The 20,995-nt window shown below is 47.3% G+C and overlaps 1 protein-coding gene across 10 annotated transcripts in view; it reads left to right on the top strand.

Annotated features, from left to right (window-relative positions):
- The window catches only part of SNAP91 (synaptosome associated protein 91), a 797,825-nt gene that overhangs the window by 689,727 nt on the left and 87,103 nt on the right, over positions 1 to 20,995 (top strand). For 8 of the 10 annotated variants that reach the window (XM_078648146.1, XM_078648147.1, XM_078648144.1 and 5 more), the window contains one exon: positions 15,769 to 15,915. In XM_078648146.1, coding sequence (XP_078504272.1) covers positions 15,769 to 15,915 — 147 coding nt within the window. The remainder of the gene's footprint in view (positions 1 to 15,768; positions 15,916 to 20,995) is intronic. The other 2 variants (XM_078648151.1, XM_078648145.1) reach the window with 1 other exon arrangement.

The raw sequence follows: 20,995 nt of genomic DNA, 5'->3' as shown, positions 1-20,995 counted from the left end.
CTCATTAAGTCCTCAAGTGTCACCTTTTTGCCTCCGTCACCCTCGGGGCCTTTGCCCGTAGATGTGCGCCCTTCCGAGTTTTGCGATGAGGTCTTTTCGAACGCATATTTGTCCAGCCTTGTCTGAGCTGCGTTGTTCCGAGCTCCCCTTCCCGCCATGCTCCCTCCCTTCAGGGGCGTCGTTGGGTGTGTCAACTCCGGCTGCAGCCGCGATAGTCTTGGCCCCTTGAGACTTGGGTGTGCGCTTATGTTGATCCGTCGTGCAGGGAAGGCCCGTTCAAGCGCCAGGGGTAGGCTCTTGGTATGTCACAAGGCGTGGGACCCTCCTATCCCGAGGCCAGCTAAAGTAGTGTCCGGATATGCCCCTCGTCGTCAAAGATGTTCAAGGGTGTTATGAGGCTCGGGTCAGGTGCGCCTCCCAGTGCAGAGCGTTTCGTGGCTCTCTGGCCTCTGCGCCACATCAATCTCAATGTCACCCTGATTGGTTTGTGTCCTAGGGAGACGAGGGTGCCCACAGTGATTCGGTATCTTTATTGCGCTATCCACGCTGTGGGGGAGCACCTCAGTATCTTTGTTCCCCCTCCAAGCTTTATTATAGCAGCGGTGGGGGAGGGCGACTGTGCTATAGGGCCCGAAGTGTTGGAGGCCCTTGTTTGGGGTTTTAACACTCTTGTTTGCCCCCAATTGAAGACTCGCTAGCCTGCTGCCACAGCTTCAATGCGGTCCCTGGATGGACATCAATAAGGATAGCTCGGTGCTGCAGGGGTGATGACAGGCCGCTGCCGGGTATTTATCATGCACGAAAGTTATTAAGTCCCGGGTCCGCCTCGGCACTGTGACGGATGGCGCCCTCCGCCCGCCGGTAGCACAGGGGACAGGAGCAATGGTGAGGGGCGGATCGGGTGTTGGCGCTATGCCTCAGCGGCAGTCTCACCGTCTCCGATGCTGTCCGTGACGCTCCTGCCTCCGGGGCTTCACCACTGCCCCCTCCGATCTCAATCAAGCCGAGGGGGGGGTAGGGGGAGAGCCGCCGCCCCACAACAGGAGTGCGCCGTGACAGGCGCTCTCGTCCCTCCGGTGCAGGATCTTTCCCCCGGGCGAGGTTCCAAGTCGCGATGCGGTGACTTCCGGCCAGTGCACCCGGCAGTCGTTTACTTCCGGCCGGATAGGTCTTGAGGCCAGCCCGGTGCAGCCACGATGGTAGTAGGCCGCAGTCAGGCACTTCACCTAGAAGCCGTTGCCGGTGTCGGATCCACACCGGGGTTTCGGCGGATGATGCCGCTTGGTCTCCTCTCGCTGAGCCTAGATAACGGATTAATGTGAGGATATGATGATGGAGTCGCGTTGACCACGGAGCTCCTCTGCTAGGCAGCCATTACGGTCGGCTGCTAGCCACGCCCCCCTCCGCTCCTATCTTGATGAGTACCTACAGAATGGATTCATACGCCATTCCCGGTCCCCTGTGTCCTCTCCTCTTTTTTTTGTGTCTAAGAAGGAAGGGGATCTGAGGACTTGTATAGACTTCAGGGCAATGAACACTATTACCATCAAAAACAAGTACCCGCTTCCGTTAATGGCCAACTTACTGGACCAAGTAAAGGACGCCTCCGTCTTCACCAAACTTGACCTCAGAGGGGCATACCATCTTGTCAGAGTCCGAAAGGGTGACGAATGGAAGACAGCCTTCCGAACCAAATGCGGCCTCTACGAGTACCAAATCATGTCTTTCGGACTCTGCAACGTCCCTGCGGCCTTCCAGTTCTTCATTGACGAGGTGTTACGGGACTTCCTCGATATATTCTGTGTGGTCTATATCGACGACATTTTAATCTTTAATCTTCTCCAAATCCAAGACTGACCATGTCCAGCACATACGGGCTGTACTTCAACAACTGCTTCTGAATGGTTTGTTCGTGAAGCTGGACAAAAGCATCTTTCACACCCAGACTGTCGAGTTCCTGGACCACATCATCCCCCCCAGAGGTATCCAGATGGATGGCAAGAAGGTTGATGCCATTCTGCGGTGGCCATTCCCTGCCACGGTTAATCACATACAAAGGTTTCTAGGCTTCGCCAATTACTATTGTCGTTTCATCGCAGGGTTCTCCAAGATGATCAACCCCATCACGCGTTTGTTACGGAAAGGAGTGCCCTTCTGTTGGGACGACAAGGCTGAACACGCCTTTCAGAACCTGAAACGGAGATTCACGACCGCACCGGTGTTGAGACATCCCGACCCGAGCTACCATTCACCATGGAGGCTGATGCCTCACAAGACGCCCTGGGTGGGGTGTTGTCGCAAAGAGACGCAGACACAGGTCTTCTGCAACCAGTGGCGTTCTACTCCCGAAAACTCCTACCGGCTGAACGCAACTACTCCATCTCAGACCGTGAACTCTTGGCTATAAAAACAGCGCTCTAAGAATGGCGGCACTATCTAAAAGACGCCAAACACCCGGTGACGATTTACACAGACCATCGGAACCTCCAGTTCCTTCGTTCAGCCCTTGCCCTCAAGTCACGACAACTGCGTTGGACCCTATTCTTCAACGAATATGACTTGCGTATCACCTACCGGCCTGGAAAAGAGAACGCCAAGGCGGACGCGCTGTCGCGACTGGAGGACACCGAGGACACTGTTTGTTCCCCAGAACTCTTGCCCATCATTCCCGAGCACCACTTCCAGGGTGCCTTGTTGACTTCCGAGTTTCTCTCCTGTCTTCGTGACGATATCACACAGTTCGATCCTACCGCAACGACAGCTAACGACAAAGAACTAACAGCCAGGGACGGGTTCCTGTTTAAAGGAGAAGCCTACTACCTTCCGCTGGCTGCCCGACAACAGCAGGCCGTAAAGATGTGTCATGACCACGTCCTGTCTAACCATCCAGGAGTGCATAAAACAGTGGATCTCGTGAGAAGACACTTCTGGTGGCCATCGTTAGAGGAGGACACCAGGAAACACGTGGCACGATGTGTGACGTGCGCGCAGGGCAAGAACGCACCAGGACCATCGGTCCGACTATTACACCCGATACCCGTTCCTCCTTATCCATGGCATACCATTTCAATGGATTTTGTCGTGGAGCTTCCCGTCACCTCCTCCGGATTCACCACTATCCTGACTATAGTGGACCACCTCACAAAAATGGCAGAGGTGTTTCTGCAAAACGTGGTACGACTACACGGCATTCCCTCGGTGGTGATAACAGACCGCGGTACCCAGTTTGTGTCCCGTTTCTGGAACGTGGTGTGTGCTGCCATGGACCTGGACGTCCGGTTGTCATCCGCTTACCACCCGCAGACTGACGGTCAAGCCGAAAGGACGAATTACACCATGGAACAATATCTACGGTGTTTGCTCCTGTCAGTGGAAAGCGATTGGGCTGATGTGTTGTGGATGGTGGAGTTCGCCTACAACAACAGTAAACATTCAGCCATTGGTATGTCTCCGTTTTATTGCCTACAAGGCAAACACCCCAGGACCATGCCATGGATGGAACCACGGAACAGTCAGTTGCATACGGTACAAGAGTACCACACAAAACTTTGTACACTCTGGCAACAAGCCAGGTTTGAACTGGCCAAAGCAAAAGAATCAATCAATCAATCACAGCATTTATATAGCGCACTACTCACCTGGAGGGTCTCAAGGCGCTGAATACTACAAAGAACACGCCGATGCACGCAGGAAACAGGAGCCCTCCTCCAACAAGGGCGACAAAGTGTGGCTTTCCATCCACAATCTCAACGTACACGGTCCAAAGAAGCTCTTGCCTCGCTTCGTGGGCCCGTATACCGTTGAGAGGGTGATAAATCGAGTGTCCATGAGACTCCCGCTTCCTCCTTCCATGAAGGTGCACCCTGTGTTCCATGTTTCCCTTCTGCGTCCCGTTCACCCTGGTAGTGACCTCCTCTCCCCTCCAGCTCCGATTCCTGTGGACGACCATGTCGAGTATGAGGTGCGGGCCATACTTGGTTCACATCGCAATCGGGGTAGGCTTTTCTACCTGGTAGACTGGTAAGGTTTTGGTCCCGAGGAGAGGTCCTGGGAGCCCCTGGCTCATGTCTGCCACGCTACCCGTTTGGTCCGTGCCTTCCACGCACGTCACCCCCTGAGTCCTTGACCGTTCACCCCTGTGTAGGTCTGCTTGTCGGCCGGGGGGTTTGTTTCGGGCGGGGGTGCTGTCATGGTTCCTCGATTACCCACGAGAGGGACCTCCGCCCCCACCTGCAGACCCAGCATTCCTGCCCAGACCTTTTGGCTGCCATCCTCACTCGCACCCCATTCCTGGTTTTGTTACCCTATCAGAGCAGGGTGGTGTGTGTGTGTGTGTGGGGTTGGCAGTTTGTGTCGTCTCTGCGAGGACCCACCACAAGAAACAGGTACTTGTGGGGGGAGACCGGACAATCGTAAAGGAACTCTCCAACCCCAACGACATCCCAAGCCCTATGCGAATCCCTCGCCACCTTCCTCCACCGCAAGATCGCTGACATCCACAACAGCTTTTACGCCCAGACAGCCCCAACAGACATCGACACTCCAGACACCCCGCACACCATCGACCACGACTACCTGCCAGCCTGGGCCAACATGAGCATAGATGATACCATCAAGACCATGAGCACAATCCACTCCGGCTCCCCGTCAGTCCCACTCCTGCACCACATCTTCAACAAAGCACCCCACCTGCGCAATGTCATCAATCTCTCCTTCGAGACCGCGACCTTCCCAGAGAACCGGAAACACGCCGAGATCAACACCCTACTCAAAAAACCCAAGGCAGACCCGAGAGACCTCAAGAACTTCAGGCCGATCTCCCTGCTTCCGCTCCCAGCCAAGGTCATCAAGAAGATCGTCAACAGACAGCTAACCCGATACCTTGAAGAAAACAGCATCCTGGACCCATCCCAGTCAGGGTTCTGCAGCAACCACAGCACCGAGACTGCCCTCATCGCCACCACCGACAACATAAGGACCCTGCTGGACAACGGTGAGACTGCGGCCCTCATCCTCCCAGACCTCTTCTGCCACCGCACACTATGCACACGCCTCCACGACGCAGAGATCCGAGACAAGGCCCTGGAATGGACACCTCCTTCCTCTCTGGCAGAACCTAGAGCATCCGCCTCCCTCTATTCAGATCCAAAGCCAAATCATCTGCGGCATACCCCAGGGATCATCCCTCAGCCCAACACTGTTCAACATCTACATGGCCCCGCTAGCACAAGTCTCCTGACAGCACGATCTCAACATAATCTCCTACGCCGACGACACTCAACTGATCCTCTCCCTCACTAAGGACCCCCTCACCGCCAAATCCAACCTCCACGAAGGAATGAATGCCGTCGCCAACTGGATGAAGATCAGCCGACTGAAGCTGAACACGGACAAGACGGAGGTCCTTATCATCGGCTTCAACCCTTCAGCCTGGGACGACTCCTGGTGGCCTACGGCACTGGGAGCAGCCCAGACACCCACCGACCACGCACGCAACCTGGTAGTCATCCTCGACTCAACACTCTCCATGACCAAGCAAGTCGACGCAGTCTCCTCCTCCTGCTTCAACACCCTCTGCATGCTCCGCAAGATCTACAGGTGGATCCCGACAGATACAAGAAGAACAGTCACCCAGGCCCTTGTCAGTAGCAGACTCGACTATGGAAACGCCCTCTACACAGGAGCCCTGGCCAAGCTCATCAAACTACTTCAACGCATTCAAAATGCCTCTGCACGCCTGATCCTCAACGTACCACGCCACAGCCACATCACCCCCCACCTGAGAAACCTGCACTGGCTCCCCGTCAACAAGAGGATTCCCTTCAAGCTCCTCATCCACGCACACAAGGCACTCCACAAGACCGACCCAGCCTACCTCAACAGACGACTCTTCTTCTACATCCCCAACCGCCAGCTCCGTTCCGCCGACCTCGCCCTCGCCACCGTCCCTCGCATCCGAATAACAACCACCGGCGGCAGATCCTTCTCCCACCTCGCTGCCAAGACCTGGAACACCCTCCCACTGAGCCTACGACAGCCACAAGAGCTGCTGACCTTCAGGAGGCTACTCAAGACCTGGCTGTTCGACCAGTAGAGCCCCCCCCTTTTTTCCTCCAGCACCTTGAGACCCTCTCGGGGGAAGTAGTGAGCTCTACAAATTCTTGATTGACTGATAGTTGATGGAGCTAATGCAATGAGTACTGCAATGCATATCCACACACGCTTTCAATTCCTCCAGTTTGGCTGTGCATTCTATTAATAGCTGAATTCCTGGGCAGGATTACCAAGAGAGAACGAGTGTACTTGATCTACTATCACCTGTTTAATCAAACTCCTGGACTATGTGTCCTGTGTTTTTTAGAGTATCATTATGTCACTACTTCTTTGTGCTAGGTCTAGCATATCCTGTTCAGTGACAAGAATGTACCCCTTCCGATAGAACTCTAAAAGCTAACTGCTTCCCATGTGGCACCCACTTACTCAAAATGATCCTGGACAGTAGACAGGTGGGTTGCCTACCTGAGGACCAGAGACTGGCTTCAATTGTGGTGGTTCATAAACTGGGCACCGGAGGAGAAGTGCGCCTCATACCAGCCCATCATGTTACTTAACACAGCTGAATGGCCATACTTATTTGCAGTCTTAGATCGAATGGAGTCCAACCCCAAGTTTTTGGCGTGGACTTGACTCCTATACACTGAGTCTCTGGCACAGGTTGTAGTGAATGGACGACCCTCAAGAACATTTCTTCTCAGGCATGGAACACAGCAGGGCTGTTGCCGCTACTTTTTGCCCTGCTTTTGGAGACGCTGGTGAATTGGGTCAAAGGTAACCCACTGATTCTGGGATTCCATTGGGCTGAGGGGTGGGAAGATGTGATATCCCTATACTCTGATGATGTCTTATTATATGTCGCAGATCCATGCTGCTTCATTGCCAGAATATTACATATTTTCACTAATGTTGGCAACTACTCCGGTTGCACTATAAACTAGTCTAAATCCACAATATACATATTACATGCCCTGCCACGATTTTATCAGCGGAAGGCAAGGCGGCAGTGGTGACGAAGGACTTTGGCTACCTTAAGATATTTGTGACAACTAACCCAGACTTGTTCTATACCCATAACCTTCAGGCCCCCCTGACGTGACTCCAGGGTGATGTCTGGCATCGGAGATCACTACCGCTCTCCATACTAGGCCACACAGCATTATTTGAAATGATGGCTCTCCCTCAATTTCTATATGCATTATAAAACACAGCACATCCAGTTTAGAAGTCCTACTTTCGGGCTAAAGGTAGTGAGGTACGAACCAGCTCTGGGTTGTGGAAACCACCACAAATGGCCTCGGTGAAGCTGATGAGAGGGTGGTATGATGGTAGAATTACAATGTGAGATATCTACTGGGCAGTCCAACTGGTAGTCATCAACCAATGGCAACACTAGGCACACGAGGAACAGGCCTACAGACTGGACAGCCTCCTCCTGGGCCCCAGGGGCTACACACGGGCATTATATACTAACCTCAGGAGCAGCAGTCTCACATGCCCATCTGAACACACCGTCAGACTCTGGCACTTCGAACACAAGAGGTTGGGATGGCATAATCGCGTGACCCAGACTACACAACTCTGGTATACAGAAAGGCTGGGTCAGTTACGTAAATACCCTTGCTTCGACAAATAGGACCTCCTAGGAATCACAATAAGTGGGACATTTGTGGTCTAGGGGAGGGTGTATCCCATGTGCGGACCTACAGCAGGAATGTGATCTGGTCACCAATGAAACATTCAGAAATCTAGAGATTAGCCAAGTCTAAATTGCGGCTATTCCATTGGGAGCACTCTCCCTGAAGCCTTCCCACTGGAGGACAGGCTCCTAACCGACCTTATGGATCACAAGCGATTTCCCTGACCTATAAAGTAAAAAAGGAATTAACAACTCACCCCCTCCGACAGCTCCAGGAGCATTAGAAAGTTGACTTGGGGAAACTAGAGGACGAAGAATGGCAAGTGGCCCTTGCTTCCGCTAAAAAAGTGGCTATATCATCAAAACGCCAACAGATCCAGCTCAGAATACTCCATATATCCTACCTCTCCAGAGACCCATTAGTTAAAACGGGCAGAGGAATTGGCTCTGTATCAGCAATTATGTGGGCAAAAGGGTACCTTTTACTATATACGATGGGAATGTCCAGGGTCACAGTTTTATTGGGAGGCAGTCATGCACACTATGAAGGAAGTGTGTGGATGGACCTACAGCCCACACCAAAATGGTGTCTCCTTAATATATGGGAGGCGATGGATCTGAGTCTTAACCAAATCTGGTGACAACGGAGATGACAATTTCGAATCGAAATGTGGCTCTACATTATTTATTTATTTTATTTATTTTTGATATTTCTAAAGCGCAAACAAAGGCCCGTGGGCGTCTCGGCGCTAAGTATCTGTATTATTTAACCTGAGAGTAGGAAGCGGGGTCTACTGATTAAAAAGCCAGGTCTTCAATTGCTTCCGAAAAGTCCAGAGAGAGGGGCTGGCTTTGATCAAGTGGGGCAAAGTATTCCACAGCTTTGGAGCTGACACCAGAAATCTTCTGTCACCCCATGAAACAGTTTTAGTGCGGGGAACCACAAGATCGATTAAACTTGAGGAACGTAGTGTTCTGGACGGACAATAGGGAATCAGATTGTGAACGAGATAGGCTGGTCCTAAATTATGCAAGGCCTTATACACAATGCATAGAGTCTTAAACTTTATTCTTTTTCTGATGGATAGCCAGTGTAACTCTCTGATGGTGTTCGAGGCAGATTGATGTTTGGGGATTTTTCCCAGAAGCCTGGCAGCTGAATTCTGGATTATCTGCAATTTATTTAAGAATCCCTCTTGTGCATTGAGAAACAAAGCATTGCCGTAGTCCAAAGTGGACAGCACAAGGGAAGTGACCAAAGTTTTACCAGCTGTGTCTGGAAGAAAAGGGAGGATTTTTTTAATGAGTCTCAATTTGTAGAAGGCTGAGGAGGTAATCTGGTTGGCGTGTGGGTGAAAAGTGAGGCGGTCATCAAAAATGACACCCAAATTCCTCACCTTACTAACAGGCTCGGGAGGGGGGCCTAGTGACGATGGCCACCAATTGGACGACCACTCAGGAGTTAGCGGTCCGAAGATGATTACCTCCGTCTTATCGGAGTTTAACTTTAAACAATTGGAGGCCATCCAACTCCCAATTGCTACCATGCCTGATTTGGGATCTTCCGCTATTTTATGGCCGTTGTTCTTAATGGCTAGGACCAACTGTGTGTCATCTGCATAGGAGGTGAGGCTCATCCCATAAGCCCGAATGACATTGGCTAAGTCCGACACATAGATGTTAAAAAGTGTCGGACTTAGGGATGAGCCTTGAGGTACTCCACATGGCAGAGACAAGGTGGACGAGTGAAAGGGTCCCATTGTGACCACCTGGGTTCTATCGGCCAAGAAAGAAGCCAGAAGTTTGCTAGCGTTCCCTTGAACACCCATGTTTTCGACACGGTCGATCAAAGTAACATGATCGACCGTGTCGAAGGCTGCTGATAAATCAAGCAGTATCAAAACTGCCGTGCCCCCAGCGTCTCGGATGGATCTGATGTCATCCGCTGCTTTCATCAGAGCCGTCTCCGTCCCATGAAATTGGCGGAAGCCAAACTGGGATTCATCAAGTAAATGATGTTGCTCCAAAAAGGCGGAGAGCTGTTTATTCAGAGCCTTTTCTACAATTTTAGCCAGAACTGGTAGGCTGGCGATAGGCCGGTAGCTTTTAGGTTCGTCCATTTCAAGGTGTGGTTTCTTTAAGAGTGGTTTAATGAGAGTTTTTTTTAAGCTATCAGGGTAAATACCTGTGCTAAACATGGCATTGCAGATGGAGGAAATAGCAGGAAGAACCACTTCAATAACCGGTAGTAATACCTTGAATGGACAGGGGTCAAGTGCCGAACCTGATCTAATGGTGGATAATATATCCATGATCTGAGAGCTGGAAACTTCTGCGAATTGAGAGAGAATAGGTCCGGTATGGATGGTGGTCGACATATTAGAGGGACATTTGGCATTTTTAGCAAAGGCAGAATAGATATCGTTGACTTTACTAAAGAAGAAGCTCGCTAAACCGTCGCAAAGAGGTTGTGAGGGAGGTGGAGTCAGATTGGAAGAGTAGCCAGCTAACTGCTTAGCGGTTTCGTACAGGGCTTTATTGGAATATTTGGCTATCTCGATTCTATGACAAAAATGTTTTTTCTTGGCCTCGTCAATCATGGATTTATATTTGGCGACCGTTTCTTTATAATTACTTTTTGCCTCCTCTGAGTAGTCTTTCCGCCAGTGCCTCTCCCTATTCCTACACTGTTGTTTTTGTTTTCTTAAGGCTGCGGAATACCAAGGGGCCGATGGAATAGATCTATTACGCGACCGTTGTTTAACCGGAACCAAAGAAGATGCCGCCGAACCCACCCACTCATAAAATTGAGTAGTGGCGGTATTAGGGTCGGTTGATAGAGAAGGGGTAGAAGTGATTAAGGAGATTTCCAGGCTGGTGCTATCAATGTCATTCCACGCCTGGAATGCCTGATGGGAGTTGGAGGGAAGTGTGGAGGCACCAATGTCATGAATAGTTAGTGACGCCATGATAACATGGTGGTCTGACCAGGTGACAGGGAGAATTTGAGAGACATGTATATTTTGTGAATTAGTGAAGATACCGTCCAGTGTGTGGCCTCCATCATGCGTGGATGATTTAACCAGTAGTGGTAGACCAAAAGTGGTCATGTCCCCTAGAAACGCGGCAGTATCTTTGTCCTCCATTTTATCAAAATTAAAATTAAAATCACCGAGGACAGTGAGGGAACTATCAAGAGCTGATGATTCCAGAATGGACCCAAGGTCAGAAATGAATCCAGTCCTTGATCCCGGTGGACGATACAAAAGGATCCCTTTAAAATTATAGGTGGGGGTCAGCTTAACAGAGAATTGCAGGGCTTCACAGGAAGGTAGAGGGATCATATTGGTTCTGACAGTGAAAGTGTCACGTACAATAATGGCGATCCCACCACCTTTCCTGCGTTGTCTGTCCAGTCTGTGAATGGAGAAGCCTTTAGGAACTGCAATTACTATATCTGGCTCGGACGAACTATCCATCCAGGTTTCTGTCATAAATAGCATATCTAATTTGTTGTCCTCCATCAGGTCAGCTATGTCCTGTCGGTGTTTCCCGAACGAACGGACATTTATGAGGGCAAGTGAAAAAGATTTAGGTAAATTGGACTTGGACTTGGTGGAGGGGAAGGAGTTGAAATAGAAGGGTATCTGTGTTTTACAACAAGGGCAGATTTGGGGAGAGTCCACAGCAAGTAACATCGGATCCAGTACAAGACATGACTGATGTTGAGGGGGTCGCAAATGCCTAAGCATTTTGGACGTGTATGGTACGGTTGAATCTGGACCAAGGGGACTCGGGAGACCAGGGGGACAGGCCCTCTGCCCGGTCCAGGCGCGGACAGGCGCAGACGGGCTTGCCTTTGGCGCGCCTTTGGCGCGCCTTCGGCGCGCCCGCTGCGCGGACGGGCGGGTCTGATGTTTTTATCCATGGTCAGGGGTGGGAGGAGGGTGGGAGAAGCGATCATCTAGACCGCCAGCCTTCCCCTGCCCAAGATGGCGACTAAAGTGGCTGAAGTAAGTGACTAGCGCCTGATAGCGGCGGCGCTATGTCAGCTAGGCAGGTGGGGAAGCAGCCTTGGGCGACGCAAATCTCGCGCCAAGGTAGGGGCTCAATTTAAGATCTGCAAATTAAAATATTTACAAGTTTAAAAAATTCGTTATTATTTACTCAATAACAGGCGCACAATTCAAATCGATCTCAAGAAGTGCAAAGAGCGAAGAGAACCCCCGGCTTCCGCCTCAGGGGTGAAATTTGACAAATACCTCGAGGAGAAAGGGAGGCACCCTTTTGTATCCTGGGAGGGCGGGAGAAGCGATCATCTAGACCGCCAGCCTTCCCCTGCCCAAGATGGCGACTAAAGTGGCTGAAGTAAGTGACTAGCGCCTGATAGCGGCGGCGCTATGTCAGCTAGGCAGGTGGGGAAGCAGCCTTGGGCGACGCAAATCTCGCGCCAAGGTAGGGGCTCAATTTAAGATCTGCAAATGAAAATATTTACAAGTTTTAAAAATTCGTTATTATTTACTCAATAACAGGCGCACAATTCAAATCGATCTCAAGAAGTGCAAAGAGCGCAGAGAACCCCCGGCTTCCGCCTCAGGGGTGAAATTTGACAAATACCTCGAGGAGAAAGGGAGGCACCCTTTTGTATCCTGGGAGGGCGGGAGAAGCGATCATCTAGACCGCCAGCCTTCCCCTACCCAAGATGGCGACTAAAGTGGCTGAAGTAAAGTAAAAGTAAAGTCCACATTTGTAAAGCGCACAATCACCCGTAAGGGTCTCTAGGTGCTGGGGGCCGTCGGGAAGATTAAGCGAGCTATTGCCCAGAGTCACATGGTGCTGGGCTAACCTGCCGCCGGAGCCGGGGATCGAACCGTGGTCCCCAGATTCCAGCGTCAGTCGCCCTGGCGCCACACCTCTTCCCTAAGTAAGGGACTAGTGCCTGATAGCGGCGGCGCTATGTCAGCTAGGCAGGTGGGGAAGCAGCCTTGGGCGACGCAAATCTCGCGCCAAGGTAGGGGCTCAATTTAAGATATGCAAATTAAAATATTTACAAGTTTTAAAAATTTGTTATTATTTACTCAATAACAGGCGCACAATTCAAATCGATGAATTAGGGGCCACAAACCCTTGAGGAGTTGGAGAAAGATATGGGGCCAGATGTAGGTAATTCATATTTACCAACTCTTAAATACCGAATTTTACCGATTCGGTATTTAAGAGTCGGTAAATATGAAGGGGGGAGATGTAGGTATTACAGATTCTGTAAATACCGAATCGTTAAGATTCGGTATTTACCGAATCTGTAAATACCAAATCGGTATTGCCCATTGATTCCTATGGGCCTTGAAGCCCATAGGAATCAATGGACAATACCGATTCTGTAATTACAGAATCGGTAAATACCGAATTTTGCAAGGGTGCAGGGGGTGTCCCTTTGACACCCTCTGGCACCCCAAAAATAGGCATGTGCGCCATGTGGCACACAGACATGCCCTAAGGGCATGTCTGTCTGTCACATGGCTAGGTGTGCATGCACACATGTGCATGCACACCTGAATTCGGTATTTTAACACCCAATTGGATTGGGTGGTAAAATACCGAATTTGTAGGGCCTTTGGGACTCAGAAGAGTCCCACCTACATCTGGGATTTACCGAATCAGTAAAAATACCGATTCGGTATTTTACAGATTCTGTAAATTTACCGAATAGGTAAATTTACAGAATCTGTCAAATCTAGCCCCCTACATCTCAAGATGCCAAATACCGGTCGGAAACGGCCGAATTCGGCCGTTTCCGACCGGTATTTGCCACCTACATCGGGCCCATGGACTGGTGTATGATTCCTGAGCAAGCTGTATACGAAGGCAGGGGTTGTCCCAGGAAGAGGGAACAAATTTGGGGTAAATTTAACACTTAGAGGCATGGACTCTGTATTGCCTCCTCTGTACGGCTCGGTGGAGTCACCATAGGTACGAGTGCTACAGATGATCGTGAGAATGAGACTGAGGGGACGAATCAGGGTTAATACTGAACGATGTCAATTGTACTATTGCTTGGCCTGTATAACTGTATGGCTGCTCTGGTGTAATAAGTGCATTCCAATTGGTTGTATATTTAATAAAAAAAGAAATAATTTTAAAAGAATGCTGTTAATTTCTATTCTAATAGTGTTTTTTTTAGCCATTGGTCGGCTTGCATCATCATTGTACATCAATGTTCTTGACGACTGCACCTGATTGGTTTGGTCCCTTTTCTACTCTGGGTCAAAGTCTGAGGATCACCTGATGCCAGATTAACTAGAACATGCATTACTGACTGCCTGTCACTTGATAAGGCTGACCAAATCCCATGGCTGTCATATTTGCAAGAATCATTAAAAAAAACTAGGTTTACTTAAATCGTACAAAAAATCCTTGTTTAATTGAGCTAGAACATAAGTTATGCGTCAAAGAACGCTACTTAGACCACTACATGCATGTTCACCTAGAAAAGGCTCAGACTAGAATAGACTATTGTCAAATATTCCCAAATTTCAACAACATGCTGTGTAGAGCCTTATTTAGGGTCGATTATGAACCCTATACATCGCTCCTGGCAACTCTTTTAAAACAGCCACACTACTCTTTAAATTGGCCTTCGCCCATGTCAGGGTCATGAAAGCAGGACTTACCGCCCTGCGTGTGCGAGAACGCCTCAAAGCAATGCAGTAGTGGCTTTATTATACTTTTACTCAGGCCTGAGACGCTCTTTCGTGGCCACGAGTTTGCTAAGTCAAACCTAAGACATCATAAAGAAGGACTAACATTTTTACAGTCTTTAGAATCTCCAGAAACGTGTTATGCGTTAATAAATTATATCAAATTAGCTTTTCACATTAGGAAAAGATATGAACCCTAATAGCAAATACTTTGATGAATGACTTTTGATTGGTCATTATGTATTTTTTTTAAACTTTCCCTTTGTTGGTTTTTTTTTTTTTTGTTAAAAGGGCGTTGGTCCTGGTTCCTAGTGCTATCAAAGAAAGGCTTGTTTTCATTTTGTTTGTGAAAACTATTCTTATAAGTGTATCAAAAATCACACATTTTCTGGATTTGAATTCTGAAATTGGATTTTGTTACATTTTTTAAATGTATTGTATGTTTTTGCTGTGCTGTTATGGCTCCAGACTAATAAAGACGTGTTTGACTGACTGCACTTATTTGAGAAGTGAAGGAGAGTTGAAAGTCAAATAGGATTCACAACTTCAGATTGGGTCAAGCCCCCCTCCGCCCCCCCCCGCCTCCCCCAGATCTTGAGGTCAAATGAATGCTATTGCATTTTGCCATCCTTTCCTTAACATATGATTTCTGATTAGCATCGTGTACTGCAGAAATAGTTTCTGTTAATGTCTAAAGGTTATTCAGACAGAATGTGATTATATCCGTCATTTGGTTGCTCTTTGAATTGGCACTTATGGGGAACGATCACCTTTGCCCAGGGTTCTTTTGTGTACAGTGCTATCATAGGTGACATAATATTCTGTATATTACATATTCTTAGAAAATATGGTTGAGCCTATCCTGAATTGTATAATTTCTTTTGATAGCATTTCTTTTAATGAAGGACACCGAGATAACATGCACTCCTCTTTAACATATGGCACAACCTGGGACAGTGCGATTCTGGTCATGGGTATAATTAATATAGTGAAAATGCCTTAAGTGAAATTATCAACATTAAGTGTCGACCTAAGAAATATGTTTTTCATTTTTGTACATAATCGTGATTAAAAAGGTTGTGCTACCTTTCATTACTTTTGTTTGAACTAAACTAAACCCCTTGTATGGAGACTATTGGACTGTTTTCGTAGAGACCTGTGCTTAACTAGGTTCCAGGATTTGAGTACATTCACACTGCAATAGACAGTTAAAAAGAGTGCTTAAAATCGCATCATGTGTTTAACATTCAGGTCTTTAAGAGGGTACAAAAAGTTCATTTATTTGGTAAGACAAGTAAGTACCCATGTGTTTTTCTTATTCATGAAATACAGCTTTAAATATATTGTTCTGAGCCCAATATTATATATATATTTCAGGTTTTGATGGTCTAGGTGATCTTCTCATGCCAATGGCCCCTTCTGCCCAGTCTTCAGGGTCTCCAGTCTCAATGTCCATGAATGCATCCGCATCAAGCAAAGTCCTGGGAGGTGACTTGGATTCTTCCCTCGCCAATTTAGTAGGCAGTAAGTAATGTACCTATTCTAAATGTACTGTTTGCTACCTTGTAATGCAGGAATGTTGCACAGAATTAATTTGCTAAGAATTGAAATTAGTTGGTAGCATTTTTGTACTGGACCTCATGCTCGTAAATTTGACAATTTATTTACATTAAAACTAGGGTTCGAGTATGGCTCCCTGCTGAATAAGTATACAGGAGAGTGGATTCCTAGTGTGGGGTTTTTGCAAGCCTGCATACTTGACAACATTATCATTTAATATACTAAAACTGATCAGAATTAATACTCGCTGGTTGGAAATATTCATGCTTCAAAAATTGGTGGTGATGAACGGCGAGTTTGTATTATGCCGATGACTCTGTTGGCTAATACTTCAGTAGGGCTGTTAAGCTATCTTAGCAAACTACAGGAGACGGAGAAAAAAAAGCTATGGGTGGAGTGCTTGAAATAATTACTCTGTTATTTTTTTGCTGACTGTTAAACAGGACGCATGACCAACCTTATCTAAATTAGCCTTGGTCCTGTCGCAGTAGGAATAGTCCACCCCTAACTGGCAGGCAACGTCCTCTTAACAAGAGGAAGAACATTGCAAGCCAAGTCATTGGTCATCATTGACCATCTTCCTTGATGGTGAATTGTAGTCAAGATACGTCTTTCCGAGCTTCTGCTTGCGAGGTCAGGGAGTGGTAGCAGACACTGGATCAGACTGAATTAGCAAAACCGAAATTCATATGGTCAGCAATCCTTTCGGAACAACATTAGTCAGAACAGAGAGACCCTGCCAATAATTTTTGGATATGGTCCCATATGGGGATCCTACAATATCAAAGGGGTGACGGACCTATCATTCAGAGCCAAACAGCAGGTCAAACAAGAATGGATATATTTTTTTATTTATTCATTTTCTTTAATTTTCAAATTTTCATAAATTGATAGTACAAAAGATATAAATACATTCATAATTCAGAAAAATAGATAAAAACACACATGATCAATATTACAGTAGCGTCCCCCACACACCGTACATACCTCATGCTCACTCAAAAGACAACCTCGCAACCAATCTTTCACACATCCGATCATAAATAATCCCACTAGTACATAAGCGCCATCAAATGAATTGATAACAGAATGGATCACAATTCATAAAATAAAGGAGTGTGGGGCAGACACAAGAGTGGAAATAGCGACTGATGATGGAATGGACAGTCCTGCCACCAACAATAGCCACGCCGACGCGCGTTTCGGTGTAAAGGCCAACACGAGCCACACCTTCGTCAGGGCGATGATGTACCACGGAGTGGGGGACTATATATCTGAAAATACAAAATAGGTATATAGGCACATTTGTGTAATTACATAGAAAATATAGTTACATGTCCCGCATTACAATTTCTAAACCACATATGGCTCTGAATGCGGAAGTTGCCCCAAGTCAAAAAAGTGTTTTTTATATTATAAGCATACTACTTAAAGACTCAAACAAACAAAAATGATAAGGCTGTTGGGGGTCTGGAAACAACAGTTCATCATATAATGATCCACACTCATTTTCTCAAACCTCATTCACACTGCTCATTAAACGAATCTCACCAGACATCCTGGTGTTATCAACTATAAAGATACTTAGTCAAAGCACACGCTGGATATCCTAAGGGCTCCAAAAATATGAGTCTTTTTCCCAATCTCAATAGATCAACAACCAATGGAATCCCACAGAGTAAAGTATTACAGAAAATTACAGTAAAGTATTACTCTGTGGGATTCCCTTGGTTGTTTTGTGCAAAAATGGATGAATATTTTCTATCAGACTGACCCGAAAAAGTCCCCTGCTGGGACTTCAATTACTCTAATTTCTTGGGAAAAATCTGTGTTGGTGGTATAGAGTTGTGCCTGCAATCCTATAGCACTGCTCCTTTCGTACGATGTGAAGACCTACTTGCAGGCTGTCGCGCAAAGCCCATGACCATTGTGTGCACAGAATGTTGTAAATGAACCAAGGAGTCCTAGTTTTTGTGTCTGAAATTAGAATTCCTTACATCGAGGGTGAGTGACAGTGTTTATTAAACATTGTGTGTGATCAGCTTCTCCGCCTGCAGTAGTTCTTCCATCATTATTGGTCCGAAGGAAAGCAAGGAAAGGTAGGTTATAAGGTAGGTGTAGAGGGACCAGGTTAATCTTTAGCAGTGACAAGAATCCAAAAATGCAAATCTGATGTTTGCTATAACTGTCGTGCATGAATGGAGATCACCTCACATGCAGGTATACATGAGCTTTTTAAAATTGTATTTTACTATATTGATTTTAATTTGCTGCACACTATATATGGTTTTTAAACCCGGGAACGTATGTAGGTAAAACAGTTGAAGCATAGTGATTAAAAAGGGAAATAAATGATCTATATATCCTGAAAACAAAACAATTATTTGGACCTTGTAAAGTTTTCTGGTTAGAGGAATGAAAGGTAACCTCTGTCAAATAGATGATTAACTATTGAGTCTAGAGAGCTACATTCCTTATTTGGATAATCTGGAAATGCTGAGTTGAAAAGTAGGGGTGGAAAAAGGTAGGACTACACTATAATACACAACCAGTGATACAGAAGCACAAGTTACTTACCTTCGGTAATGATATATCTGTAAGAAACATAAGTTAGTTATAAATTGCTTACATTAGATTACCCCCAGGCATCAGACTGGATCCGGAAAGTTTTTCATCACCTGTACCCTTGCGCATCAGAAGGTGGGATCTGTCGACACCACCTTCGTCGGCGTTGTCGCTGGGATGTCGTCGCAGTAGCTACATAGACACCGCCTTCACGCCCTGACATCAATTCTGTACTCTGCTTTCCACGCCAGAAGACACGGACAACTGGTGCACAAAACTAGCACCCTGAAAGGAAGTCATTAATCCTAGAAGTCAGTTCGTAGAACGGGGAGGATGGATGAGGCGGTTAGGAATCTATAACTAACCCATGTTTCTTACAGATATATCTTTACCTAAGGTAACTAACTTGTTCATCTGGAAGAAACAGTTAGTTATAGAGTCCTTACCTTAGAATAGATACCCCAGCAATACCAACCCCGGAGGTGGGTCTGCGAACTAAGTTCACACCAGAAAGTCCTGGTGAACAGAATGGCCAAAGAAGCTGTCTCTCTGGACTTGGCTGTCCAGGCAGTAGTGTTTGGTGAATGTGTGCAGCGATGCCCACGTAGCTTCCTGACAGATGTCATTAAGGGGAACCCCCATCCCAAAGCAATGGTGGCTGCCTTTTTCCTAGTGGAATGGGTGCGCAGTCCCACTGGAGGCTCCTTCTTCACCAAAGGATAGCAAGCTTTGATGCACAGAACGACCCATCTGGAGATGGTCCTTTTGTGCACGGCCCGACATTTCATAGCGCCCACGTACCCAACAAAGAGCTGGTCGTCCACCCGGAATTGTTTGGTGCAATTCAAGTAGAAGGAAAGCGCACCTTTTGGATCTAGACAGTGGAGCCTCCCTTCCTCTTTTGAAGGAAGCAGAAACAAGGTGGGCAAAGTGATGGTTTGTTCAATGTGGAAAGAAGTAACCACCTTGGGAAGAAAGGAAGGTCTAGTTCTAAGGACAACCTTGTCCTGATGGACAGCTAGAAAGAGAGGCTTGGACGAAAGAGCTTGGAGCTCACTCACCCTGCGTGCAGAGGTGATGGCCACCAGAAAGGCCGTTTTCAAAGTGAGAAGTCTGAGAAGACAGTTATGTAGCGGCTCAAAGGGAGCGCAGATGAGGTAGGTAAGAACCAAGTCCCACTGAGGCATTACAAAGGGAACAGGAGGAAAAAGATGAGTAATGCCCTTAAGGAATCTATTTACAACAGGGACTTGGAAGAGACGGCTGATCAGGAAGTCTACGGAAGTCTGAAATGACCGAGAGGTAGCTCTTTAGAGTGTCCAGAGCAGAGCCCTGCTGGGCCAAAGAAATAAGGAACAAGAGAACCTCAGAAAGAGGAGCAAACAGGGGATCCACAGCCTTTGCTGTGCGCCATGCCACAAATTTGTTCCATCTGCAGGCTTATACCATCTTAGTGGAGGGATGCCTGGCTGCCAAGATTACATTGCAGACTTCGGGAGGCAGGCCACACAACGCCAACTGCTGCTGCTCAATCTCCATGCAAGGAGGTGGAGGCTGGACAGGTTTGGGTGGAAGACCGTCCCCTGCTGCTGCGACAGAAGATCCTCCCGAAGAGGCAGTCAGATTGGAGGATCGATGGCCATGTGGAGCAGCTCGGGATACCAGACTCTTCGTGCCTAATCCGGAGCCACAAGAATGACTTGGGCCTGGTCGCGCTTGATCTTCTTAAGCACTCTGGGCAGAAGTGGTATAGGCAGAAAGGCTTATAAAAGACCGCAACTCCACTCACGACAAAAAGTGTGGCCTAGCAAGTGCCGCCTTGGAAATTCCACCACGCAGGACTTTTGCCTATGTTACGTTTGAACATGTACTGTTTTTCTTTTTATACCGGCATACCGCATACAACAGTTTGCGTTTCAGTACCTCTGTGTTTTGCGACATGATCTATTTCTTTGCCTGTTTATCTCGTTCTTATTATATAGCTTTAATTGGCTGCTTTCACCTTGCTGCACTTGCGTTTTTGCACTTAGACACCTATGCATGGGCATATCTGGAGACATTTCTTCTCGCTTTGTGTCTTGAATATTTCATACAAGTTGTGTACATCGTTCTCTTCATTGACATCCATTCCTTGAGAGGCTTATCCATCTATATGCTCTCCAAGTGAATCATGCGTCCGTGATCTTTTGATCCTTACTTTTCCACCCTATTCCTTGAGAATAACTGCACGGTAGGATTTCCAAGCAAATTTCACCCATACTCATATATTATTGTTATATTTTTTATGTTTTTTTCTCGTAGACCTCCTGTTTTTTGTCAATTTGCTTCCATTGTTTATTGTTTGGTCTTAGTAGATCATAATGACTACTTCTAGCATCCACCAGTGTGACTTTGTTTTTGTCTTCACTGGTCTCATTTGTAAGGGTTTCACGCTCATTTGGTGCTCTATTAATCACCCCACTTAAGTCACTTTTCATGC

The sequence above is a fragment of the Lissotriton helveticus genome, chromosome 6, assembly GCF_964261635.1.
Source record: "Lissotriton helveticus chromosome 6, aLisHel1.1, whole genome shotgun sequence".
In the NCBI taxonomy this organism is placed as follows: domain Eukaryota; kingdom Metazoa; phylum Chordata; class Amphibia; order Caudata; family Salamandridae; genus Lissotriton; species Lissotriton helveticus.
The sequence above is the reverse complement of the archived record's forward strand: the minus strand, read 5'-3'. Positions and strand labels throughout refer to the sequence as shown.